The 18,803-nt window shown below is 43.7% G+C and overlaps 1 protein-coding gene across 4 annotated transcripts; it reads left to right on the forward strand.

Annotated features, from left to right (window-relative positions):
* Nucleotides 1-741: 741 nt before the first annotated feature.
* LOC118391503 (protein prune homolog 2-like) lies at nucleotides 742-18,557 on the forward strand. Of its 4 annotated transcripts, none has more exons than XM_035782965.2 (12): nucleotides 761-824; nucleotides 1,517-1,807; nucleotides 4,277-4,352; nucleotides 4,695-4,904; nucleotides 5,147-5,323; nucleotides 5,700-5,802; nucleotides 6,475-6,606; nucleotides 9,540-9,626; nucleotides 16,068-16,166; nucleotides 16,261-16,299; nucleotides 16,778-16,825; nucleotides 17,052-18,557. In XM_035782965.2, exons 3-12 carry the CDS (start codon nucleotides 4,298-4,300, stop codon nucleotides 17,080-17,082), a joined length of 981 nt encoding a protein of 326 aa, XP_035638858.1. In that variant the 5' UTR covers nucleotides 761-824; nucleotides 1,517-1,807; nucleotides 4,277-4,297; the 3' UTR covers nucleotides 17,083-18,557. The 4 variants fall into 4 exon arrangements, with proteins under 4 accessions (XP_035638860.1, XP_035638858.1, XP_052314288.1 ...); XM_052458328.1 differs by lacking the exon at nucleotides 761-824 and adding an exon at nucleotides 854-1,063 and having other exon boundaries at nucleotides 16,778-16,829; XM_035782966.2 differs by lacking the exon at nucleotides 761-824 and adding an exon at nucleotides 855-1,063.
* Nucleotides 18,558-18,803: the final 246 nt, after the last annotated feature.

The raw sequence follows: 18,803 nt of genomic DNA on the forward strand, positions 1-18,803 counted from the left end.
TTTTCCAGTGTCAGTAATGCTTACTTTTTCATATAATATGAATATGAATGAAAATGTAGTTACACGTCATGGAGAAGTCAAGGAAAATATGTATTAACCGTTAACAGTGAATAATCAGAGGTATCTATAGCATAATGTCATTTGTGAATTTCAGCGAACATAGTCTAATGGATGACTTGGGAAAAGACAGCTCCTGCACTTCTTCCATCACAAGTCAAGCTCTGGTGTTAACACACACACGTACACACGTACACACGTAGACACACACACACACGCACATGCACATGCACACGCACACACACACATACACACACACACACACACACACACACACGCACACACACACACACACACACACACACACACACACACACACACACACACACACACACACACACGTACACACACACACACACACACACACACACACACACACACACGTACACACACACACACACACACACACACACACACACACACACACACACACACACACACACACACACACACACTCACACACACGTACACACACACACACACACACACACACACACACACACACACACACACACACACACACACACACACACACACACACACACACACACACACACACACACACACACACACACACACACACACACACACACACACACACACACACACACACACACACACACACACACACACACACACATAGGTATGACGGTGGCAGGACATCGTGGCAACGACCTTTGTACCAAACAGGCAGCAGTCATGTGTGCTGTACTTTCAGACTCCTATCTCTTCCTGTTTAACTGGTGAGACCGAGACCAAGAACAGAGGTGAGTGACTAAACAAACAAACATGCGCCCGTCCAAAGAGGATCTCCTCAGAGCAAAGATCTTCCAACTATGTAGAATTAAGTTTTGTCATTTAACAACCAGTGTTTGCAACTATTTACTGTATACTTGAAATCCCTGCTCATATTTGAAAGTTCCACATCTCTATTGTGTCGTAGGAGACACTGGCTATTGTTCGATCTTCCTGTTTTTTATATATTTTTTATTTTTGATTGCATTAGGTGAGGACATGCTGTATTTATTTTCTATTGTTTGATTGAAATATCAAGTGCTTGTTATCCTTAGATAGTGTATTATATATATATTATAATGAAGACAATAAGGCAGATACTATACATGGAGAAATATGGGAGATGAATGAGACTGTAGGTAGGTGTGTTTATTTAGGAGACACTGAAGCAATTTAAGGTTACCAGACATGATAACTGAACATTTATAGTGGGTGGAACTAGCAAATGGTCGTAAAATTAGAACATTAGTAAAGGTGGTAGTCATACAGTTTAATGCTCATCATAAAGCACTGCTACGTATTTACAACATTTTCTGATCAATTTATTTAGATTAATAAAATAACATGGAATGGCTTCTAAAATACATCGATTGTCTTAAATAGTGAAAGCAAGGGATTCATTTGAATTATACTGTTTCCTTTCAACTCATTGTTTCTCTTTTAGCCCTGAGGGATGATAAAAACCTCTTTTAGCTGCGCAGTCGGGCTTACAACTCCTCTCAGTTGGCCTCTAATGATAACACACACACGCACGCACAACTGGAGAAGCAGGGGATTGCCTTTATTTGGTGCCAGCCTGGGTCATGTGACCACAAAATGGTGGAAGCTGTGAGCAGTTTGCAAGCTGAGCATCTCTACCAAGAGCCTGGGAGGAAAATAAAGACAAAAAGGGAGATACAGCTGAAATCCATGCTCTGAGACAGAGAAGGACAGAGATTCCTGTGCCCCAGTAGTGGTGAGTGGATGAGTTAAATGTGATGCAGAATAAAGGAAAGGGGAGAAGAGAGAGATGTATTTATTTTCTAGAGACAGGAAGAGAGGGAGAGAGAGGGAGGGGCTGCTGCCATCAGCACTGTGTTGCTGTGCTGCGGTGTGTGTATTAGGCGGTTCATCGCCGTCCATGGAGCAAAGCAGCTGATGCTGGTCTTGCTATACCGACCATATGTGTGTTTATCTGTGTGTATGTGTGTGTGTGAATCAGCAGTATGTAATTCATCTCTTCTGTTCAGAATTCAGCTATTCTAATCAGCATGTTTTTAGTTTGTTACATTTGCCAATGCAATCAGATTTGTCTTCTCCCGTCTGGAAGAGAAACTAGGATCAGTTCAGTATTTTCATGTGCGTGAGTGCACGTGAAGGTTGGTTCATTTGCATCTGTGCCTAATCTGTGCTCGAGTGAGCGTGTGGACATTTGAATCAGCAGAGAGACTGAAAAGAGGAGAGAGGGAAGAGAAGAGAACGGGAGGAGAGAGGGAGGAGAATGGGCTGCTGATGATGTAACAGCTTTACCCTACCTTCCCATCCCTCTCTCCGCCTCCTCCTGCAAGAAACGGATGGATGATTCACAGAGAAGGAGAGATCTGACGACCTTAACTCCAACCCTCCTCCCACTCCCCCCTCTTCTCCCTCTCCCCTCCTCTCCTCTTCTCCCTCTCTTTCTCCTCTCCCCTCCCTCTTTTCCTTCTCCCCCTCTTCCTCCCACTCCCCTCTCTTCTCCCTCCCCCCATCTCCTTCTCCCCCTCTTCCTCCACTCCCATTCATGTTTTCTACTTCCCTCCCACCCCTCCCTCATCTCCCTCTCCCCCTCTTCCTCCACTCCCATTCCTCTTTTCTACTCCCCTCCCACCCCTCCCTCATCTCCCCCTCTTCCTCCACTCCCATTCCTCTTTTCTACTCCCCTCCCATCCCCCCTCTCCCCTGTTTCCTCCACTCCCCTCCCTCATCTCCCTCTCCCCTCTTCCTCCACTCTCCCTCTCTTCTTCCTCTTCCCCTCTACTCCCTCTCCCTCCCACTCCTCTTCCTCCCCTCTACTCCCTCTCCCTCCCACTCCTCTTCCTCCCCTCTACTCCCTCTCCCTCCCACTCCTCTTCCTCCCGTCTACTCCCTCTCCCTCCCACTCCTCTTCCTCCCCTCTACTCCCTCTCCCTCCCACTCCTCTTTCTCCACTCTACTCCCTCTCCCTCCCACTCCTCTTCCTCCCCTCTACTCCCTCTCCCTCCCACTCCTCTTCCTCCACTCTCCCTCCCCTTCCTTTTCTGACCCTCATCCACCCTCCCTCTTCTACCTCTCCCCATTTTCTCCCTCTCCCCCTTTTCTCCCTCTCCCCCTTTTCTCCCTCTACCCCTCTTCCTCCTCTCCCCTCTAGTGGGGTAAATTCAAATCATCCCAGCAGCAATGATAGAGACACAATCCTTTAAGACAGTGTGCCTGTAGAAGATGTGACTGTGTGACTGTGTGTACTACAGTATTGCCAACTGAGTTCACTCACTGTGTGTGTATGAGCAAACACATAACACAGTCAAGCTCTCACTGGTACGCAGTATCAATAGTCTTAGTATAGGGACTATTGTGGATGATGTCTTAGTATAGGGACTATTGTGGATGATGTCTTAGTATAGGGACTGTTGTGGATGATGTCTTAGTATAGGGACTATTGTGGATGATGTCTTAGTATAGGGACTATTGTGGATGATGTCTTAGTATAGGGACTATTGTGGATGATGTCTTAGGATAGGGACTATTGTGGATGATGTCTTAGGATAGGCAATATTGTGGATGATGTCTTAGGATAGGGACTATTGTGGATGATGTCTTAGTATTTGTATTTATTATGGATCCCCATTAGCTGCTGCCAAGGCAGTCCCCATATACATTCGCAGATTTTACAACACACTGTGTGTCCTCAGGCCCATACTCCACCACTACCAAATATCTACAGTAGAAAAATCCATGTGTATGTGTGTTTATAGTGCATATGTTATCGTGTGTGTCTGTGTATGCATGTGTCTGTGTCTATGTTTGATGTGTTAGTATAGGGACTATTGTGGATGATGGATGATGATTCTCCCCAGCAATGTAGAGGTTGAAGGACCACAGTAGAGGGTTTGGGACCTTGTAACCTGTCTGTTGAAGTGAAGAATCTATTCTCTCTTTGTGGTGCAAGAAATTAAAGCCCTGTTGTTTAGATAATGACACACACACATACACACACACACACACACACACACACACACACACACACACACACACACACACACACACACACACACACACACACACACACACACACACACACACACACAAAGTTGAACCAGAGGAGTTAGCTCCTCCCACCAGCCTTCTCTGACATGGACAAACTCACACATGCGCACACTCTTTATTGAGTCTGTATTCAGTATGTCATTGGTCTCCGTGTTCTCTTCAGGTCCCACTGGGTGATGAGGGTATGGACCTGGCATCTCACAGTAAGATGAGCTCAGAGGTGGCCGAGGGCAGACCAGGTGAGCCTCAGTTAGACACTGGCAACTCTGTGTGTGATAGGTTATTATTCCATCATTACTCTTTGGCTACCTGCAGGACTGAGCTGTCAGTTTACTTAATTAGGCACCCTCTCACAGTTACATACAGCAGCATGATGAGGCGAGTTACTCATACAGACACATTAACTCATTCCTAATGCACATTTACTGCTATATCATTTAAAAGTCCAAATGTTCTTTAGCACAGAAGACAACCAGACAAAATGCCATAACACACGACTCCACAAGAGATAAGGAGTGATGAAGAGAGACAGATGGATCATTCTAACATGTACAGTGACTCTTCCCCCTCTCTCCCTGTAGCCCCTCCCAACTCGCTGCCCCTGCAGGGCACGCCGGGTGGCCCCTCCCAAAGGAAGAAGCTCTCCGCCCCGCGTATCAGCCTTTCACTGGACCAGAGTGAAGACGACGCCCTAGAGACACCCGATGACCTGGACATTAACGTGGACGACCTGGATACGCCTGACGACACAGACTATCTGGACTACACCGACAATGAGCTGGACTGGGAGGGTGAGTCAGTCTAGGAGTACGTCCCAAATGGCACTCTTAAGTACACTTTACAGTATAGGTCCATTTCAGACAGTCTAATATACCAAACAAGATATTTCACCACTTGGGAAGCTGTATCAATGAAAATGAACATTTTATTCCGTATACCTAATTTCTCTGTAATTAAATGTTTGTGGTTGGATTTATAGTATGTCTGTGTTTTTTCTACTAGCTGTGTTTCTGTTGTTTTTTCCCCAAACCAGAACCCCCGACAGCCAATCGCAACACATCAAAAGAGCCGTGCGAGCCGATTCCTACGTGCAGTGCAGCGGAGGAGCGTCAGGATGCGAAGCTGTGGAGGGCCGTGGTCATCGGAGAGCAGGAACACCGCATCAACATGAAGATCATCGAGCCCTACCAGAGAGTTATATCACATGGAGGTACAGGAAAGTTCGGATTGTTGTTCGGTGTTTTTATACCTTCTTTTTTTATATACCTTATTTTACCTCCTTTCTCTTGATGGGGTCTCCCATACAAAACAGATTTTAATTTCATGGAATGTAATGGGACTTAATTACAGGTAAAAAATGTAATATTCAGACATACACTGACATACCGATGGCAGATGACAGAGAGAAATACAAACAAACTGAGAAACGAAACAGCCAAACACCTCAACCAACCCTACCCTACCCTACCCCACCCAACCCAGACCCAACCCACGATCTAGCCTCTGAGACAGGGTACTCTTGTAAACTGTTGTAGTGTGGGCAATATTTTAATATTTCTTTTGAAGTGTTGTTTTTCCTTCATCAGGGTACTATGGAAATGGAGTGAACGCCATAATAGTGTTTGCAGCGTGTTTCCTCCCAGACAGTGACAGTGAGGACTACCATGAAGTCATGGAGAACCTCTTCCTGTAAGTTGCACCTATCCTCACTCTCATTAGTACTGACTTAGGCACCTTTTAAAGGTGATGCACGCGGAGATCACATTCACTATAAATGCTGAATATTTCAGCTCAATCTGAAATTACCTTTAAATGTCAAGCAAGCTATTACTCAGTTATTGTGTGGATCGGGAATGTTTCCCGACCTTACTCCCCTATCCCTGTTTCGAAACGTAGACCTGTGACCGAACAATACACACGTTATGTGTAGATGTTTTGATGGATATACTGATAACTAATTGCGTTTTATGGTTAAGTTCATGTCTGTCTTTATTTCCAAGAAAAATAACTTGAAGAGCAATGTTGTAAATATTCTGCATGTACCTTCCAATCGTTCACTGTCATACTCCTCTCTTGTTCTTCATTTCAGTGATATTTCAGATGTTTCTCCACTCTTTGGACATGTTTTAAATCATACACTAGAATCTAGTGATTAGATTGATTTACATTTGACATTTTGTCATTTATCAGATGCTCTTATCCACAGCGACTTACAATTAGTGCATTCATTTTAAGATAGCTAGGTGAGGCAAACTCATATCACAGTGGTAGTAAGTACATTTCCCTCAATAAAGTAGTTATCAGCGAAGTCAGTGATAGTAGTTTGATGTGTACTTGCCCTGCTGTTTGCCCTGCCGGCAGGTATGTGATCAGCACGTTGGAGCTGATGGTGGCAGAGGACTATATGATTGTCTATTTGAACGGAGCCACGCCCCACAGGAGGATGCCTGGAATGGGCTGGCTCAAGAAGTGCTACCAGATGATTGACAGGAGGTAGATTGCTTTTTACAATGTTTGATTCATGGATGAGTAGATGGATGAATTATATTTGTAGTATGAAAAAGTGCAAGGGGATAGAATCAGGACCACGGGATAAAATGTGATAGGATTAACATGTATTTACAGTTGAAGTCGGAAGTTTACATAAACTAGTTTTAATGACTCCAACCTAATTATTTCAACCACTCCACAAATTTCTTGTTAACAAACTATAGTTTTGGCAAGTTGGGTACGACATCTACTTTGAGCATGACACAATTAATTTTTCCAACAATTGTTTCAGACAGATTATTTCACTGTATCACAATTCCAGTGGGTCAGAAGTTTACATACACTAAATTGACTGTGCCTTTAATCAGCTTGGAAAATTCCAGAAAGTGATTTCATGGCTTTAGAAGCTTCTGATAGGCTAATTGACATAATTTGAGTCAATTGGAGGTGTACCTGTGGATGTATTTCAAGGCCTACCTTCAAACTCAGTGCCTCTTTTCTTGACATCAGGGGTGAATCAAAAGAAATCAGCCAAGACCTCAGAAAAAACATTGTAGACCTTCACAAGTCTGGTTGATCCTTGGGAGCAATTTTCAAATGCCTGAAGGTACACGTTCATCTGTACAAACAATAGTACGCAAGTATGAACACCATGGGACCGCACAGCTGTCAGAACGCGTCTTCTTCCTGAGCGGTATATCTCCTAGAGATGAACATACTTTGGTGCAAAAAGTGCAAATCAAACCCCAGAACAACAACAAATTACCTTCTGAAGATGCTGGAGGAAACAGGCAAAAGTATATATCCACAGTAAAACGTGTCCTGTTTCGACATAACCTGAAACACTGCTCAGCAAGGAAGAGCCACTGCTCCAAAACCACCATAAAAAAGCCAGACCACGGTTTGCAACTGCACATGGGGACAAAGATCGTACTTTTTAGAGAAATGTCCTTTGGTCTGATCAAACAAAAATAGAACTGTTTGGCCATAATGACCATCGTTATATTTGGAGGTAAAAGGGGGAGGCTTGCAAGCCGAAGAACACCATCCCAATCGTGAAGCACAGGGGTGGCAGCATCATGTTGTGGGAGTGCTTTGCTGCAGGAGGGACTGGTGCACTTCACACAATAGATGGCATCATGAGGGTGGACAATTATGTGGACATATTGAAGCAACATCTCAAGACATCAGTCAGGAAGTTAAAGCTTGGTCGCAAATGGGTCTTCCAAATGGACAATGACCCCAAGCATACTTCCAAAGTTGTGGCAAAATGGCTTAAGGACAACAAAGTCAAGGTATTGGAGTTGTAACGGTTTTCTTGTGGTGAAGGAGAGGCGGACCAAAACGCAGCATGGTTATATTGATTCATGTTTAATAAAAAAAAGATAAACACGAACACTACAAAACAATAAATGTGGAAAACCAAAAACAGCCCTATCTGGTGCAAACACAGAGACAGGAACAATCACCCACAAAACCCAACACCAAACAGGCTAACTAAATATGGTTCCCAATCAGAGACAATGACTAACACCTGCCTCTGATTGAGAACCATATCAGGCCAGACATAGAAATAGACAAACAAGACATCCAACAGAATGCCCACTCAGATCACATCCTGACCAAACAAAACATAGAAACATACAAAGCAAACTATGGTCAGGGTGTGACAGGAGTGGCCATCACAAAGCCCTGACCTCAATCCTATAGAAAATGTGTGGACCGAACTGAAAAAGCATGTGTGAGCAAGGAGGCCTACAAACCTAACTTAGTTACACCAGCTCTTTCAGGAGGAATGGGCCAAAATTCACCCAACATATTGTGGGTGTCATGGCTGATTTCCTCCTCTTCGTCTGAGCCCGGCCGATACGAGGAGCTGGTATGTTCCGCACTGGGGGCGCAGGTCTCCTGCCTGGCTTCGCCTTACTCCCTGTGTGCCTCCCCCAATACATTTTTGGGGCTGACTCTTGGGCTTCCATCCACGCCGCCGTGCTGCCTCCTCATACCAACGCCTCTCCACCTTCGCTGCCTCCAGCTCCGCTTTGGGGCGGCGATATTCCCCTTTTCCGTCCAGTATCTCCTCCCAAGTCTAATAATCCTGATTGCGTTGCTCCTCCTGCCGCTGCCTGTCACCACGCTGCTTGGTCCTGTTTTGGTGGGTAATTCTGCCACGGCTGATTTCCTCCTCTTCGTCTGAAGACCAATATGCAGCGTGGTAAGTGTCCATAGTTGTTTTTAATTAAATTACCTGAACACTACAAAACAATAAACGAACCGTGAACAACTGAAACCGAAACAGTACCGTGTGGTGAACAAACACAGACACGGAAACAATCACCCACAAAGTACCCACAGAATATGGCTGCCTAAATATGGTTCCCAATGAGAGACAACGATAGACAGCTGCCTCTAATTGAGAACCAATTCAGGCAATCATAGACATACAATATACCTAGAAAGGAAACAGCCTCATAAACATACAAAACCCAAAACCCCTAGACAAGATAAAAAGTGTGGGTGTGACAGTGGGAAGTTTGTGGAAGGCTACCCGAAACGTTTGACCAAAGTTAAACAATTTGAAGCCAATGCTATCAAATACTAATTGAGTGTATGTAAACTTCTGACCCACTGGGAATGTGATGAAAGAAATCAAAGCTGAAATAAATAATTATATCTACTATTATTCTGACATTTCACATTCTTAAAATGAAGTGGTGACCTAACTGACCTAAGACAGGGAATTATTACTAGGATTAAATGTCAGGAATTGTGAAAAACTGTATTTTTCACAATTCCTGACTGAGTTCAAATGTATTTGGTGTATGTAAATTTAGACTTCAACTGTATTACCCCATGTGTTCAACAGTAATAACATTGTATCATGCCACCACACACAAACACTCAATATGATCATTTTTATGAATGTTTGGTTACAGGCTCAGGAAGAATTTGAAATCTTTCATCATTGTCCACCCGTCCTGGTTTATACGGACCATCCTAGCCATCACCAGGCCCTTCATAAGGTAATCACATGTAGACAGTGCCTTCAGAAATGATTCACACCCCATGACGTTTTGTTGTGACAAAGTGGTAGTAAAACTGATTTGTCATTTTTTTTGTCAACAAGCTACACAAAATACTCTAATGTCAAAGTACAAGAAAAGTCTAACATTTGTAAAAATAAAAAAAAGAAGAAGAAAAAGAAAAGGAAAACTAGTATATCTTGATATATCAAATCACTTTTGGCAGTGATTATAGTTGTGAGTCTTTCAGGATGTCTCTAAGAGCTTTCCACACATAGATTGTGCAACATTTGCCCATTATTATTTTTTGCAATTCTTCAAGCTCAAATTGGTCAAATTGGTTGTTGATCATTGCTAGATAACCATTTTCAGTTCTTACCATAGATTTTCAAGCAGTTTTAATTCAAAACTGTAACCAGGACACTCAGGAACATTCTCTGTCTTCTAGGTAAAAATCTCCCGTGTAGATTTGGCCTTGTGTTTTAGTTATTGACCTGCTGAAAGGTGAATTCATCTCCCATTGTCTGGTGGGAGGTTTTCCTCTAGGATTCTGCCTGTGCCTCGCTCCATTATGTTTATTTTTTTTATCCTGAACAATCACAAGCATCCATGTCTTTGTTATGTTCTCGTGTCTTAACCAGCTTAACCAGCAGCTAGCCTTGAGCTAGCCTCGAGCTAGGCCGCTCGACCAGCTAATTCTAGGGCTACAATACCTCCTTTGCCAATCGGCCTGGTCCCTTTATCGGAGCCCCTCCAATCCATCACGAATGGACTGCCGACGTGATCGCCCGATGTGGTCTCAACAGGCTATTCTGTTACGATGTCTCCAAAGAACCATCTACTAGCCCCGGCCCACTAGCTTTTTTGAACGCTGTGTCCCCTGCTCACCGAGCGTAGTAGTGACTAGCGAACCTCACCCTGACTCACCTATTGCTGCTCTTTTGACCCTATGATCACTCGGCTACACAGCTGATGCCCCCTGGACTGCTTCAATAACACGGTACCTCGTTTGTTTACCTGTCGTCCCCAGTCTCGAACTCAAGTCCAGTATGTATCTAACTGACCTGCTCTTGCCCATTCATCACCATTTACTCGTTGTTGTCTTAGCTCTCCTGATCAACACCTGTGATTGCTTTATGCCGCTCTCTAATGTCAATATGTCTTGTCTCACTGCTGTCTTGGCTAGTTCCTATTGTTTTATTTCACAGTAGAGACCCCAGTCCCGCTCAAAATGCCTTATATAGCTCTTTTGTCCCACACAAAAAAATCCTTACCTGGCTTAACTGGTGCCTCCAGAGACGAAACCTCTCTCATTGTCACTCAACGCCTAGGTTTATCTTCACTGTACTCACATCCTAACATACATACTGTACATTATGCCTTGAATCTATTCTTCCACACCTAGATATCTGCTCCTTTTATTCTATGTCCCCAACGCACTAGACGACCAGTTCTTATAGCCTTTAGCCGTACCCTTATCCTACTCCTCCTCTGTTCCTCTGGTGATGTAGAGGTTAACCCAGGCCCTGTAGCCCCCAGTTCCACTCCTATTCCCCAGGCGCTATCATTTGTTGACTTCTGTAAACGTAAAAGCCTTGGTTTCATGCATGTTAACATCAGAAGCCTTCTCCCTAAGTTTGTTTTATTCACTGCTTTAGCACACTCAGCCAACCCTGATGTCCTAGCCATATCTGAATCCTGGCTTAGGAAGGCCACCAAAAATTCTGAAATTTCCATCCCCAACTACAACATTTTCCGCCAAGATAGAACGGCCAAAGGGGGTGGAGATGCAATCTACTGCAGAGATAGCCTGCGGAGTTCTGGCATGCTATCCAGGTCTGTGCCCAAACAGTTCGAGCTTCTACTTTTAAAAATCCACCTTTCCAGAAATAAGTCTCTCACTGTTGCCGCTGTTATAGACCCCCCTCAGCCCCCAGCTGTGCCCTGGACACTATATGTGAATTAATTGCCCCCCATTTATCTTCAGAGTTTGTACTATTAGGTGACCTAAACTGGGATATGCTTAACACCCCGGCCGTCCTACAATCTAAGCTCGATGCCCTCAATCTCACACAAACTATCATGGAACATACCAGGTGCAACCCCAAATCCGTAAACACAGGCACCCTCATAGATATCATCCTGACCAACCTGCCCTCTAAATACACCTCTGCTGTCTTCAACCAGGATCCCAGCGACCACTGCCTCATTGCCTGCGTCCGTAATGGTTCCGTGGTCAAAAGACCACCCTTCATCACTGTCAAACTATAACAATTCAGCGAGCAGGCCTTACTAATCGACCTGGCCTGGGTATCCTGGAAGAAAATTGACCTCATTCCGTCAGTAGAGGATGCCTGGTTATTCTTTAAAAGTGCTTTCCTCACCATCTTAAATAAGCATGCCCCATTCAAAAATGTAGAACTAAGAACAGATATAGCCCTTGGTTCGCTCCAGACTTGACTGCCCTTGACCAGCAGAAGAAAAAAATCCCGTGGCGTACTGTATTAGCATTGAATAGCCCCCGCGATATGCAACTTTTCAGGGTTAGGGACCAATATACACAGGCAGGTAGGAAAGCAAGGGCTAGATTTTTCAAATAGAAATTTGTATCCTGTAGCATAAACTCCAAAAAGTTTTTGGACACTGTAAAGTCCATGGAGAATAAGAGCACCTCCTCCTATCTGCCCACTGCACTCATGCTAGGAAACACTGCCACCACCGATAAATCTATGATAATCGAAGATTTTAATAAGCCATGCTTTCCATCTGGCTACCCTCACCCAGGTCAACAGCTCTGCACCCCCCACAGAAACGTGCACAAGCCTCCCCATTTCTCCTTCACCCAAATCCAGATAGCTGATGTTCTGAAAGAGCTGCAAAATCTGGACCCCTACAAATCAGCTGGGCTAATCAATCTGGACCATCTCTTTCTTAAATTATCTACCACAATTGTTACAACCCCTATTACTAACCTGTTCAACCTCTATTTCATATCGTCTGAGATCCCTAAAGATTGGAAAGCGGTGGGGATGATCTATCCTAACCTGCCATTCTAAAGTCTTCGAAAGCCAAGTAAACAAACAGATTACCGACCATTTCGAATCCCACCGTACCTTCTCCGCTATGCAATCTAGTTTCCGAGCTGGTCACGGGTGCACCTTAGCCACGCTCATGGTCCTAAACGATATCATAAACGCCATTGATAAAAGACAATACTGTGCAGCCGTCTTCATCGACCTGGCCAAGGCGTTCGACTCTGTCAATCACCGCATTCTTATCAGCAGACTCAACCTCCTTGGTTTCTCAAATCGGAGGGCCTGTTGTCCGGACCTCTTGCAGTCTCTATAGGGGTGCCACAAGGTTCAATTCCCAGGCCGACTCTTTTCTCTGTAAACATCAGTGATGTCTCTCTTGCTGCTGGTGATTCTCTGATGCACCTCTACGCAGACGACACCATTCTGTATACTTCTGGCCCTTCTTTGGACACTGTGTTAACAAACCTCCAGACAAGCTTCAATGCCATACAACACTCCTTCCATGGCCTCCAACTGCTCTTAAATGCAAGTAAAACTAAATGCATGCTCAACCGATCACTGCCCTCAACCGATCACTGCCCTCACTCTCCCGCCCATCTAACATCACTACTCTGGACGGTTCTGACTTGAATATGTGGACAACTACAAATACCTAGGTTTCTGGTTAGACTGTAAACTCTCCTTCCAGACTCACATTAAGCATCTCCAATCCAAAATGAAATCTAGAATCAGCTTCCTATTTCGCAACAAAGCTTCCTTCACTCATGCTGCCAAACATACCCTCGTGAAACTGACTATCCTACCGATCCTTGACTTTGGCGATGTCATTTACAAAATAGCCTTCAACACTCTACTCAGCAAATTGGATGCAGTCTATCACAGGGCCATCCGTTTTGCTACCAAAGCCCCATATACGACCTGTATGCTCTTGTTGGCTGGCCCTTGCTTCATATTCGTTGCCAAACCTACTGGCTCCAGGTCATCTATAAGCCTTTGCAAGGTATAGCCCTGCTTTATCTCAGCTCACTGGTCACCATATCAGCACCCACCCGTAGCACGCGCTCCAGCAGGTATATTTCACTGGTCATCCCCAAAGCCAACTCCTGCTTTGGCCGCCTTTCCTTCCAGTTCTCTGCTGCCAATGACTGGAACGAATTGCAAATATCACTGAAGCTGGATTCTTATATCTCCCTCACTAGCTTTAAGCATCAGCTGTCAGAGCAGCAAACCAATCATTGCACCTGTACACAGCCCATCTGTAAATAGCCCACCCAGCTACCTCATCCCTACATTGTTATTTATTTTTTGGTCTTTTGCACCCCAGTATCTCTACTTGCACATTCATCTTCTGCACATCTATCACTCCAGTGTTTAATTGCTAAATTGTAATTATTTCGCCACCATGGCCTATTTATTGCCTTACCTCCCAAATCTTACTACATTTGCACACACTGTATATAGACTTTTCTATTGTGTTATTGACTGTACGTTTGTTAATCACATGTGTAACTCTGTGTTTTTGTCGCACTGCTTTGCTTTATTTTGGCCAGGTCACAGTTGTAAATGAGAACTTGTTCTCAACTGGCCTACCTGGTTAAATAAAGGTGAAATAAGAAAATAATTTTAAAAAGCATACCCATAACATGATGCAACCACCACTGTGCTTGAAAATATGAAGAGTAGTACTCAGTAATGTGTTGTTTTGGATTTGCTCCAAACATGGCACTTTGTATTCAGGGCAAAAAGTGAATTTCTTTGCCAAATTTTTGCAGTATTACTTTAGTGGTTTCCTTTCTCCGCAGCAACTGAGTTAGGAAGGATGTCTGTATCTTTGTATTGACAGGGTGTATTGATACACCAACCAAATTGTAATTAATAACTTCACCATGCTCAAAGGGATATTTCAAGTTCCAGTTTCAACTGACCTGAGCCCTAGGACCATGCCCCAGGACTACCTGACATGATGACTCCTTGCTGTCCCCAGTCCACCTGGCCATGCTGCTGCTCCAGTTTCAACTGTTCTTCCTTATTATTATTGGACCATGCTGGTCATTTATGAACATTTGAACATCTTGGCCATGTTCTGTTATAATCTCCACCCGGCACAGCCAGAAGAGGACTGGCCACCCCACATAGCCTGGTTCCTCTCTAGGTTTCTTCCTAGGTTTTGGCCTTTCTAGGGAGTTTTTCCTAGCCACCGTGCTTCTACACCTGCATTGCTTGCTGTTTGGGGTTTTAGGCTGGGTTTCTGTACAGCACTTTGAGATATCAGCTTATGTACGAAGGGCTATATAAATAAATGTGATTTGATTTGATTTGATTTGGATATTCAATGTCTGCTTTTTTTACCCATCTACCAACAGGTGCCTTCTTTGCGGCGAGACATTGGAAAACCTAACTGGCCTTTGTGGTTGAATCTGTGTTTGAAATTCAATGCTCAACTACGGGACCTTACAGTTAATTGTATGTGTGGGTTACAGAGATGAGGAAGGCATTCAAAAATCATGTTAAAAACTAATATTGTACACAAAGTGAGTCTATGCAATCTATTATGTGACATGTCAAGCAAATGTTTACTCCTGAACATATTTAGGCCTGCCATAACAAAGGGGTTGAATACTTGACTCAAGACATTTCAGGTTTTCATATTTAATTAATTTGTTTACAAAAATTCTAACAACATAATTCCACTTTGACATTATGGGGTATTTTGTGTAGGCCAGTGACAAAATATCTCAATTTAATCCATTTTAAAATTCTGACTCTAACACAAATAAATGTGGAGAATGTCAAGGGGTGTGAATACTTTGTGAAAGCATGGTATACACTGAGTGTACAAAACACCTACTCTTACATGACATAGCCTGAACAGGTGAATGCTATGATCCCTTGTTGATGTCACTTTAAATCAGTGTAGATGAAGGGGAGGTAGACAGGTTAAAGAAGGATTTTTATGCCTTGAGACAATTGAGACATGGATTGTGTATGTGTGCCAGTCAGAGGGTGAATTGGCAAGACAAAAGATGTTAGTGCCTTTAAACGCGGTATGGTAGTAGGTGCCAGGTGCACTGGCTTGTGTCAAGAACTGCAACGCTGCTGGGTTTTTCACCCTTAACAGTTTCCTGTGTGTATCAATGGTCCGCCACCCAAAGGACATCCAGCCAACTTGAAACAACTGTGGGAAGCATTGGGTTCAACATGGGCCAGCATCCCTGTGGAACGCTTTTGACACCTTGTAGAGTCCATGACCAGATGAATTTAGGCTGTTCTGAGGACAAAAGGGGGTGCAACTCAATATTAGTAAGGTGTTCCTAATGTTTTATACACTCAGTGTACATTTCTCTGTTCAAATAAAATAATCTGGTAGATAAAGATAGCAGGAGTGTGTTTGTGTGTTTTGTCACAGCACCAAGTTCAGCAATAAGATAAAGTACGTGAACAGCCTGGCTGAGCTGCAGGAACTCATCCCCATGGAGTATGTCCACATCCCAGAGTGCATCATTAGGTGAGCCCAGTCTACACATCCCTCTCTCCATTCTTCTCCTCTCCTCCTCTTCACTGTAACTGACTATCTTCCGTTGTCAACTCTCACCCCTTAGCCTTGACGAGGAGCTGAAGGAAGCGGCGCTGAGCTCGACGTAAGCATTGACACCCTTCCCTTATTATTACGGCTGTAGAAACAGAAACTATGTACCCCCCCATGTCTGTTCTCTCTTAACTAGACTCCCATCTATCACATGATCCTGTTTAACATCAGAAAGGCTTCTAGGTTGGATCAGCCTTCTCACTTGTGTGTTTGTTCTGACTACTTTCATGCACTGTAGTAATATGGAAATGTGATAAATGTCTCCCGCAAGGCATTTGTCTTCCATGTATTACCATAATCTATGGTTTATTGATGATTAATTATGGTGATATATCACAGATGGTGAATGAGATGAGTCTGAGAAAGGGATGTAGAATTCCAATGAGAAACATACTCATTTGACTATATTTGGTTCAGCCTTCCCCACAAAGAATTGATTGATTCAATATGGTCCATAGAATGTAGCCCTTGATATATTTACCACTGCACCCCAAATTCCCTTCTGACTTGTTTTCCTTTTTTTTCTGTAGTGTGAGCAGCTTCCTCCAGGGACCTGAGCCGGCGTCTGGGAGACCAGAGTCAGTAAGACCACTAAAGCTACTTGTTTAAGTGCAGTCTGAAGAGAGATGGCCTTGTCTGGCTTGTCTGTCTTTCATATAAACACTAAGGCTGCATCCCAAAATGGCACCCTATTCCCTTTAGGGCCCTGGTCAAAAGCAGTGCACTATATTAGGGAATAGTTTGCTATTTGGGATGCTGCCTCTAACATTACTGCCTGTTTCATTGGCTTCTCTTCCTCTGCAGAGCCGATAAAACCAACACGAACAGCTCCTAGACAAAGTGGTGTTCAACACCACTGGAAATGGATGGTTGTGGCTTCGCTTCAAAATGGAATTTCACATTGTTTTAGAACTCCTGAATGTTTCGTACACTAGAAACAGTAAGACTGATGTACTATTCCTGTGTGTTTGTCAGACACGGAGACGACTATGAAAACAGTCCATAATCCCTGTTAGCACTCAGACGCAGTATCCTATAACATCACCATAACATTAATCTACAACACCATTGACAGACTTTAGATTAGCACCAGGGGTTTCTTAATCCTGGTCTTTGGGACCCACAGGGGTGCACTGTTTTGTTTCTTCCCAGCACTAACACCTGATAGCACACCAAGGTTTTGATGATTAGTTGAATAATCAGGTGTGTGTGCTGGGTTGTAACAGAATTTGCACACAAGTGGGTTGCCCAGGAACAGTACTAAGATGCTTGACACTGTAAATCCACATACATGATAGTTTGTTAAGGACAGAATAACCAATGGTCTCTCACAGTACAGTACATACTTCCATTCTTAGCATCAAAGTTAATGTTGTACTTTGGTAATAATGCATGAGCAGCAGTGAAGCAATAATATATCATCCTTTAAAGGTAGACTCAGTGGACTGATGTGGCCACGAGCAGCACCGCAGATATTGAAAGGAGCGAGATGCAAGACTTGACTTTCACAGTATCTGTGCAGGTGCACGCTTCACGGTGTCCACAGCATGGTAGCCACAGCCACAGGACCAAAACAGCGGGGAAGTTTGAGTTTCATGCTTCATTGCTCTTAGTTCTTGCGGAAATTGACCCACGATGCTGTTGACTTTCTGCATCTAAATCACATCGCTGAGTCTACCTTTAATGTTAGTCCATCTGGGATTTAGACAAGTCATTATGTCCTTGAGACAACAGCACATCAACGATGGTATGTCAAAATCAATCTGACGTATCGATGGCATGATAAAACCTAGTCCCCTTAGGAAATGACCAAGTTACACGTCTCAATCTTTTTTGTTGTTGATCTTATTACTCTGGATCTTGATGAAAGTGTTTTACCACTAAAATCTCTAGATGTTTTCACGTTGAATTAATCTGAAATACAGAGGATGCCGTGTGTAACCATAGAAATATATTTCTGTGTGTAACCATGTGGTAATGTGTGAAAACAAGCTGTCAGTAAATTGTGAGAGCATGTCCTTTCAGATACCTGTCCTATAAGTCGAGCGTGCCGTGTGTGTGTGTGTTGTGTCTGTGTGTTTCCGTCAGACTTTCTACATATTCACCGTCTAGGGCTCGTGCTGCACCAAACAGGATATGACCTCAGAGTGGGACAGAGAGAGCAGCATGGGTCGCTGTAAAGCACAATTTCGCATCCCACGTGTGGGTGTATGCGTGTGTGTCAATGCATGTTTCCTCAGAATGATGACCTTCAACAGTGTGTGTAATATGATGGAACACGAAATCAATAAATTGTTTTACGCTGAGCAATTCTGTGTTTTTCCTCACGTGCCATCTATGCCAATGTCAGTTGTATTCATTTGTGAATTAAATGGCCAGTGATGAATTTGCATCCTTATTAGCCATACTTGAAGGTCATTTACCTTCCTATCTCACCACCAGGGTGATATTAAGGGCTGGATTTAATGTGTATCGCAGAAGTATTGTGGGAAAATTTGTGATTGAAATGTATAAGGCAATGTTCCTGCATTCACGGTAAACGCTGAATATGTCGGC

Source organism: Oncorhynchus keta, chromosome 12, assembly GCF_023373465.1.
Source record: "Oncorhynchus keta strain PuntledgeMale-10-30-2019 chromosome 12, Oket_V2, whole genome shotgun sequence".
Classification (NCBI taxonomy): Eukaryota; Metazoa; Chordata; class Actinopteri; order Salmoniformes; family Salmonidae; genus Oncorhynchus; species Oncorhynchus keta.

Bases quoted from the DNA above. Each gene is read 5' to 3' on its own strand.
- LOC118391503 (XM_035782967.2), top strand. From the start codon at position 4,298: ATGGACCTGGCATCTCACAGTAAGATGAGCTCAGAGGTGGCCGAGGGC. The intron at 4,353-4,694 runs GTGAGCCTCAGT...CTCTCCCTGTAG, and splicing joins GGTGGCCGAGGGCAGACCAG to CCCCTCCCAACTCGCTGCCC. The intron at 16,167-16,260 runs GTGAGCCCAGTC...CTCACCCCTTAG, and splicing joins ATCCCAGAGTGCATCATTAG to CCTTGACGAGGAGCTGAAGG.